The sequence below is a fragment of the Diadema setosum genome, chromosome 19 (genome assembly GCF_964275005.1).
Source record: "Diadema setosum chromosome 19, eeDiaSeto1, whole genome shotgun sequence".
Taxonomy (NCBI): Eukaryota; Metazoa; Echinodermata; class Echinoidea; order Diadematoida; family Diadematidae; genus Diadema; species Diadema setosum.
The window spans coordinates 6056754-6066579 of NC_092703.1; the positions used below are offsets into that span (position 1 = coordinate 6056754).

Here is a 9826-nt window from a genome sequence, read left to right on the forward strand (position 1 = left end):
CGCCCACTTATGTAGAAATACATCGCCCACAAAATACCGATAGAAATCGCCCACAAATGTAGAAAACATCGTCCACACGTGTAGAAAATTTCAACCATGAATGTAGAAACGAACAGCGCCCACGGATGTAGAAAACGCCCACTAATGTGGCATCAAATTTTACACATCAACCACACAATAAAATGTGGAAAATTTCTACATCTGTGGTTGATTTAATTCTATACAATAGTGGGCGTTTATGGTGACCCTTATTTTGGCTGTATCCTACTTGGATTGTAAGAATTTTTTCTGATTTTTTTTTATTTTCTTTTATCTTTATTTGGGGGGTGCTCATTGGCGGTATCAACACCGTTCCTTGCCAGTAAAACACCCGTATTAAAAACCCGTATTATGCTCGTAGAATTTCAGCAGATTTCCAGCAGATGACACGCCCGCTTTCAGCGCATCTATAGGTATACGGATCCACGCGCAACTGCCTGTGAGCTGCCGAGGGCCTCCTAATGGTGATCTGCGTGCGCGTCTCCGGGCAACTACGAGTGAGATACGTGCTGGGTACTGTCATGTGCGGGTCACCTGCGCGGACCTCCGAGTAGTAAAATTGTTCTTCGAAAGTCGCACGCTTGCCTGAAAAGGTGTGACACGGCCTTAAAGACGCAAGTGTGAAACTCGCCAGCATACTTATCTGCCTGTCCGCACAATAAATTGCTGGAAAATCCCTTCCAGCAGCAAACCCGCGTAACTTACTCGGAATAACAGGGCAGCTCCACGTCGCCCCGATTCCGGCCTCTTTTCGTCTTTTTTTTCCTTTTTTTTTTTTTTGGTTCCATTTGCTCCCTCATAGGACGGTTCGTAGCGACACGCATCGTAAGTCCACTAATTGCAGAGCTAGAGGACTCACACCTGTAAATAAAATGGAATGTCCCAGACCCCTCCAGAAATTCGTACCAAAGATACCAAAATAAGTGAAAAAAAAAACTGTTTAAAGATCAGTAATCCAGAGTATGAATTCCTCTACAAACTGCATTTTGGTTGGAAGATGAAAGCTTTTTCATTACATGTACAGAAAATAGGTGATTTTTTTTTTAGTGAAAAGAACTCGTAGTCTGGCTTTGCGGACCCTTATGGACAGAGTTTGAGCTGAAGAACCCGCCTTGGGAATTTGATGGATGAAAGGGTATATCTCATTTATCCAGGTTAGTGAAGATGAAACACCTCATTTCTTCCAGCTATTTTAGAGAATATTTTAAATTTTGAATTTTAACACACGTCTCTATGGGGAATTATTTACCCCTGTGAGCCCTAGAAGGCTCTGACTGTTAAAACTGATTCCTACAACGACATCACCAACGAAATATAGGTATGCTCTCTCATTGACTGTACTGGGCTCTTACGAGTAAATTTCCCCTCATAGAGACGTGTGTTAAAATTCAAAATTCAAAAGTTCCGTAAAATAGCTGGGAGAAATAAACTGTTTCATCTTCAGTAACCCGGATAAGTGAGATAGGCCCTATACCCTTTCATCCATCAAATTTATCGGCGAGTTCTTCAGTTCAAACTCTGTCCGCAAAGCAAGATTACGAGTGTTCTTTTCACACACAAACACACACACACACAAATCACCAATATTTCCTGTAAATGCACCCATTAAAATATAGTCCCTATAAATTGCATGAAAGGCTTTTATCTTCCAACCAAAAATGCACTTTGTAGGGGTATTCATACTCCATACCTGCAGCTATTCGGTTTTTTACACAACTGTATTTCTGATTTTTCGTTACTTTTTTTCTTCATTTATTTTGGTATCTTTGGTACGATTTTTAGAAGCGGTCAGGGACATTCTATTTCATTAACAGGTGTGAGCCCCACTGTGCGAAAGGGAATCAGGGAGGACGAAGACAGTGCAGGCAGTGGACTACTACGCGGTCACACAGCACACCGCAACACAGACATGCATACACACACACATCTCGACTCCCCACCTTACCCGCACACGCATTCCTACACATTATTTTACCAGAAGCGCAACCCTAGACAAGAAATATGTCTACAAACAACTTTGTCGATTGTACATTAGTGGGCGACGTTTTGGAATCATTACTACATTATTGAGCGTTTTCTACATTTGTGGGCAATGTCCAATTTCTATGTTGTGTGGGTATTTTTACATTATTTGTGGACATTTCTACATTATTTGTGGGTTCATCACGCTCCTTCAAAAGTATATGTCGCAATGATTAACGAACGTTGTTCAGACTTATGCAGAAAGTTAATAAAATTAGAAAAATGTCATTATTGTTGATTTCTGTATATTTCATGTTGTATTTACAAGATATGATTTTTCATTTCAAGAGGATGCTGTATTATATATTATTTTAATTTAAACATGTAAATATCTGTTTTAAGAAATGATTGAGATAATCCCCAGATTCGAATAAAAAGTCATGTAGTATTTGTATCTTGTTTCCAAGGACAGATGGTACAGATATTATAAGCAACCCTATAGAAGAGAATGTTTCTTTTTTTTTTTTACTTAAATAACCATTTTTTACTTTGGAGTTAGGTGATTTTCAATCTAAAAGTGTATGAGCATTACAATATTTGCTCGGCTAAATTATTGCCAATTTCTCGGCCAATATACACATGAATCAATAAAAAGCATTATATGTTTTCCTGGCCAGCATGGCCAGATAAGCTTTTGTCATGTTCATTTCATATTAGAAGCATTCATTTTCATCAAATTTGCTCAGACATCGAAAAACATCATTCAAAATCGTGTTTTTCGTTCAAATTGGCAAATTCGGCAACAGATTTCACATTTGCACATTCTAAATCACCAAACTTTCGGCAACGATTATTCAACTTCGTCTCCATCTGTCGCCAGCTCTTTCCAAGTGTAAGTACCGTATTCAAATTCGCATAATGTGCAAACAAGTTCATAAAGCTCAAGTTCAAAAACAAGTATGTAAACTTTAATGAAGATCACAAGTCAATATGACGATAATGAGTAAAATAAAGACAGAAAGATGTCGAATGAACGTAATAAGCACAATGTGATCTTAAAGAAAGAAAGATGTAAATTAGAGATGTAGAAAGCCATGTAATGAAGTGACTATTGAAACGAAGATTTTATATTGAAGTATAAATGACATGCTTAACAAAAGAAAACCATTTGGATGTTTGAATAAACAAATACTGATTATGATGATGAAATTTAAGATAAAGAATAATAATCACAGTCAATGAACAGTTGAACATGAAGCCCTTTTGCTTATTTTATGAATATTTTGTGTATTACTAAATTGAATGCTCAATTATGAAAATCGCTTGCTCAAAACGAAATTAAAAGTGCTTCACGAGTCCATCGTGCAATAATTTCAATACACAAACTTTGAATTCCATGCCCAAACAAGAAATTAAATGCTTACATCCGAATTTGAACTTGTGACCACTGATTTTGGTGCCTAAAACGAATCTGAAAACATTAAATGTAATCGCTTGATTAAAGTTATTTCATCGCTTCAAACATACGAATTTGAATATGCAAAACATGGAAATAAATGACATTTTTTGAAATTGGCAGGGGAAAAACCTAGTTTAAAAGACATTACAATGTACATCCATTTAAAACAATGATTGGAATTTTTTGTTTAATTGTTTTGATTATTTATCAGTGGTTGATTTGATTACTTACCAGTGGGTATCGTTGACTAAACCATTTACATTAAAGACACAAGCACACCACCGGAAATAATATACTCTTTGATTTCTATTTCCATTGTAACATGTTGCCAAAATAGCCCAGGAAATACGAAAGACATCTTATACATTAATGAAAAAGTGTTAAATATAATGCACAGTCAGTTTCAACACACATTCCACTGACCCATTTACTGATTCATCCCTTTTCAGCTTTATTCCCCAAATTTCAACACAGCGAGACCGTAACAAATCGCAACATGTAATGCACCATTTGTCCCTGATACAGCATACTAATAACGACATTCAAAGAATCTTTATGCTTTCTATGTTACAATTACCACAGAGGTAATTATTGCTGAGTTCACCTCAATGAAGTAATTGCCAACAGCAACAAGACACACTTCGTATTTGACCTGAAGCACACATGGATGTATTTCTGATTCACTGTTATAGACAATAACTTCCGCACTTCGATCTCTCTCGATTAATTATGGTGGAAATCTTTGTTAGAGAAGCATCAGAAAAGTTAAAACTCGTATTTTGTAAATCATTGTATTTTGTAAGTCACCTTGAATGATATCTTTCGATGCAAGCATCAAATAAGACAATCCAGAGAATATAAAAGAACTCACAAATATCACGTATATGACAGCTGGTGTTGTAGACCTGTTCAGGAATGCCACGTATATAGGTGCTGTATGAAACATCGTGCATTTCCTACACGCATATCTGCATATAGACAGGATTCTGCTGAATGCAAACAATATACAAGTTGAGGTAACCTGCATCATGCTTGTCTACATACATTATGACAATAACTATTCATAATGCAGCTCAATGCAGGTATATACAAACTTTGGATATTCTTTGGTAACTCTGCATCATTTACAGATGTCACTAAGGTTTCCAAATTTATACCAAAGAACGGAGCCTTTTACCAATATTACTTTAGGGACATTATTGCAATGATCTTATTTTTTTCTTTGGAAATATTCCAATTGTGATCTAAGTTAAAATATATATAATATGGCAAAGCATACCATACATTCAAGCAAAATTACTTCAGTCAATACCTTATGCAGAGTTTTGCCATTCTGTTGTATTAAGATCATTAAATATTTCTTTTGACAAATTGGAAAGTATTTCGATGATTTTCGTACACTATACATTAAAGTACTTGTTATGAAGATCACTTTTCTCTTAACATATGTATATGTACAGTTACTTACGATAAATGTAACAAAAATTATTTTATATACATCAAAACAATGATTACTGATATACCCACAGCTCGTAAAACTAGGCAATTATTTCTCTGGATCATTTTAAAATGAAGGCAAAATACGGAAATATGATGACGCAATATTTGGTAAAAAGTTTTTTTTTCTGACAATAATGAATAGGTGCCTATTAGTTAGTGATAAATATCTGATATAAAACGTGAAATAATAATAGCATTACACAGCAGCGTTAAGGGATTTGAACTAAAGCAGACTTGTATTATCGCACTTTCCCCCTAAGAGAGACATATTAAGTCGAATAATCAGAGAAGAGCGAATGAGAAAGTTTCAGCATAACTTTCTAAAAAGATGCGATGTACAGCTATTGTGCAACATCTACTTACTTAGCCAGACATATATGCTAGCTTATAACCTCCATCAAAATTTTGAACAATGAGATGGATATAAATCTTAAAACACGACAGGGAAATACGCTCGCCGTCGTTTTTATGTCCTAATTCAGAAGACAAAAATCGTTCAAAGTCAAATTCTCATGAGACAAGTGAACAAGTTTCTTTACTATATTATGAGGCATTAGCTCCTTTCATTTATATGAGAAGGAATCTACAGGAAACAACACCTAAGATTTTAATAAAAAACATCAAAATAGTTGCCATAATCTACACTAATAATTACACATCAAGTATACTATAGTGTTCGGCAATACGGTTAAGTGTGGTTAGGCTCGCCACCTTCACACAGGCGATCCTGCGTTCGTATCCTCTAAGCGCGACATAATTAACCAAGACGCTTCGTTAGCTCTGTTCCCTTTGATTCATTAATCCTGGCCCTACTAACATGATCAATGATGGCAAGGCCTTCTGGACGAACACTGTTGAATTAAAGCGGTAACACTAGGTTAAGATGTACCATAATATATACCAACCTCTAAACATAACTCAATCAATCAATCAATCGAGTGACGGTATTCAAAAGTCATAACTCGTCATGACTTGTGGGATTTTGGCGTACAGAGTCGCTCCTCCCAAACGGATGGATGATTTCTCGCTGTTATATTTATTCCATGAATTTATTAGTATATCCGATTGTATGTTGTGCAATCATATTTCATGCTCTGTGATATGACGTCTACAAGGACACAGGACACCCATTTATTAACATTTCAAAGACACAGAATGATTCATCTATTACTTCTTCTCGTCCCTTGTTGGCAAACGATACGTGATCTTATGTTATATATTATGTGGCTACAGCGCAGGACACCGAATGAGTAACACTTCATAGAAAATGTTATTGACAGAAAGTAACTCAGATTAAGTAACACCAGAAACGGACTTTTATGAAATCCTGCCGCGGAACCAAAACACTTGTGAGTGCAGTAAGTACAATAAATAAATAAAAAAATAACAAGATGATGAAATGGTAAGAACTAAGAGGCATGATCTATGGGGATGTCGGATCCATGTCAAAAGGCGATAAAAAAGCAACGTCAAAGAACCATAACAGTATAATGATAATTCATTGAAAGTGGCCAATAAATGAAAAAGAAGCTGTTGCATTTACTTCTAATGTCAATGAAAATTATGTATAACATGATAAAACATCGACCTATAAAACACCATGTAATTAAACTCTATATTGGTCAATAACTTTGAGACTGAGGTAACTCCCGTTGCAAAATGTCCTGAACCAAAATCATTACAAGTTGACTTCAATCAATATAACGTTATTTTCCTTTGATCAAATTTAGAATGGGAAATTTACTGAAGTTTCAGCGACTGCATGTGCAATGCTCGCAACACCATATGTCAGTGAATATGTTAGTAGTACATTAGTTTGTTTACACCAGATAGATCAATTATGTGACTCTGAATTCCTTCAAGGAAGTCAATCAGAAACTGTGGTCGTTTGTAGATGGAAAGATGATATTTATTTTTCATGATTAGTAAGCCTGGTGCTGGCACTTCAAATGAGGGAGGATGAGCAGTAGTTATTGTCTCTGTAACGTAATGTGATGCTTGATTGCCATCGCGTAAACTATTCTGTTCAAGAACACACTGTGAACTCTGGTCCAAATACATAACGTACACACAGTCAATGGACACATCGACTGCCATGCTTATAACACAACCTTCAAATGGAATTTGACGTTTAATAACCCCACCACATCGATCCATTATACAGACTACGCTACGTTCCCTGTGCGTCATTATCAACCTGCGTGTTTTTATAAGCACGATCATGTCTCCTGTTGACATGGTCTTCAACTCGTTTATCAGCATGTCATCTGCCAGCTTAATAGTGTTCAGGCATTTCCCATCTTTAGGGTGGAACACAGAAATGGCAGACCCCCGGAATTTTGCCACCAGAATCAATCCATCCTTGTTGACGGTGACAAGAAGTGATGGTTGGAACTTGGTATCAATCGTTCTCGCATAATTCCAGAGCTGATCGTACACCATGAGTTTGCCATCAGTGGTACCAACGATATGTCCACCATCAGACAGAGCATTGTAGCAGTGGGGCTTGAACTCCCCTAATCCAATAATTTTCCTAGTTCCATTATGTTTCATCTTATCAAGATACACGACCAAGACATTCTTTTTTTCGGTAATTACAACGTAGCTACTAGTGCATCCCAAGAAACGATTAGATGATTGGCACACATCCCTTACTTTAACCCACTGCTCTTCTAACCCTTCTATTGTACCAAGGATTTTACTTCCACTTCCTTTTTTGAACTTTAATTTTTCAATCTCCCCTTTCACAATGTCTAGTCTCTCCGTGCTGAGTTCAACATGAAGATGTTCCATCATCTGTCGGGTGACGTCTTGGAAGTCCTTCATGAGATTCTCTTGATTGATGATGAGGTTTTCAGCTTTCATACATCCATCCCTGACCTTTGTAGCTACCTCTTCGAGACCAGGAACGAGTTTGGTTTTGCACGCTTCTAGTCCCCGTTCTATCCTGTCCAACTGCTCCTGAAGCGAGTACTGCTCGTCTCGGATCTTCTGGAGAATCTTCTCCGCTTCATCTCTGGTGCATTTCAGCCTCTCATTTCGCTCTTCGTTCAACTTTTTGACCTTCTGATCGTACTCTGCATTGATCATCTCTTCTTTCTGGTCTCTGTCATTAGTAACCCTCTTTGTCTCTTGTTGGGCTGCAGTGGACAACTGTTCCCTAATCATATTTAAATGTCTGGTCATTTTTTGTACTTCTACATCGCTTTGTTTGAGATCATTGCATCTATCTTGAGCATCACGCATGAGATCAACAAGTTGTTTTACCCTCTCTGTTTTCACGTCGTAGAGATCATCCCGTTTGCAGTCTGTGTGATACGATGTTAAGGCACACACCTGACAAATGGGATAGTTATGAGAGACGCAAAAAAGCTCTGCCGTTTTATCAGTATGCTTCTGGTAAGTCCATTTCACTTTGTCTGCCAATCCCTTGATGGAGTCCTGGTGTTTAATGGCACATTCATTGCACAGGTTCTTCTTGATTTCGAGGCGATAGGACGCTTGGCAAGACTTCACGTCAGAGTGGCACTCATCACACTTCCTCTTGGGGGTGTTTGGTGGAGTAAATCCAGAGGCCATGATGACGATGTGACGCACGCAGAATCCAACAGGAAATGATCCACCTACAGTCAAATCATATATTTTGAAGATAAATTCACTTCAGTTTATCCATTCTTCTGATAGCTGACCTTGCATTACTATGCTATCTAATGCTACTCATAATAATGATGATTGAATGATAATAGCTAGTTAGTATACAGCACGTTTCACACTTGCTAAGTATTGCAATTGATGAGCATTACAGAATATATAACCCCGGTTTTGGATAAATTTTTCTCCAACCAGCACCGGCAGTATGCACTCTCCACTCCTTGGGGAGAATTTCAGCCAGCGTTCATATATCTGTTCTCCTCGTGGAATTGTTTTTACATTGTATGTTTTGTCCACGGGCTAACGGCAAGTAAAAAGGAACCGCAATAATGTAAAAGCCTTTCAAGTTCGAGATTCATTTCTACCTTCGTGGTGTGAGTTTCACCTAGGAGCTGTTCTCAGCAAAAACCTTCCGTAGGGACATTTTTTTTTTGATCGAAACTTTATAAACACTGGTCAGACAAAATCGCAAAGAAAAAGAAACAGACGATACATGATAAAACTTTTGATAGTTTAATATGATCTCCTTTTGTCTTGTAATAATAATTATATACACGTACCTCATATATAGATTCCTCTCATCTGATTGGTTTGATCAAAATGACGTCATGATGTACTGTGCCTGGGGCATAGAATCAACTGTGCCATGTAAATAGGTTTGGAGACAGTTGCAACCCCGTACACATAGATCGCTCATACATTATGTACGCATTACAATGATATACGCCCGCCGCGCTGTCGATCAGCGTTGATTACGAGTGCTGTAAATAAATAGCTTTTAGTCCTTGTTTAATTCAGGTAACCTTTTAACCAATCAGATAAGAAGAATCTATATTTTTGGTATATAAAACAAATAATGACAGCTTGATATTCGGGGCACAGTTAAAATTATATAGGCCCTCGGTGATGTGAAAACCATTACTATGCCCTCAGCTTCGCTTCGGTCATAGTTATGGTTTGGACATAACCTTGGGCCCATAATTTTAACTGTGCCCCTCATAGCAGTCATTATTTGTATACTATCCAATTTCCTGAATTCCCCTCGTATATAAGCATTGTTAACATACTAACTTTCAAATTTCGCCTTTGTTTTATGATTATTGTCATGATATGACATATTTTGTATTTGTCACGTAATAATTTGTCTCATTATACTACTGTTTATTAGGTAGCTCATGTAAGAAATTGATGTTATCCAATGGTTACAAAAGAAGT

The 9826-nt window shown here is 37.1% G+C and overlaps 1 protein-coding gene across 1 annotated transcript; it reads right to left on the reverse strand.

Moving 5' to 3' along the window:
• Positions 1–388: 388 nt before the first annotated feature.
• Positions 389–8539, reverse strand: LOC140242940 (uncharacterized). Its single transcript, XM_072322685.1, has 2 exons — positions 7135–8539; positions 389–624 (listed from the first exon to the last, which is right to left on the reverse strand). Exons 1-2 carry the CDS (start codon positions 8537–8539, stop codon positions 389–391), a joined length of 1641 nt encoding a protein of 546 aa, XP_072178786.1.
• Between the last annotated feature and the right edge of the window lie 1287 nt (positions 8540–9826).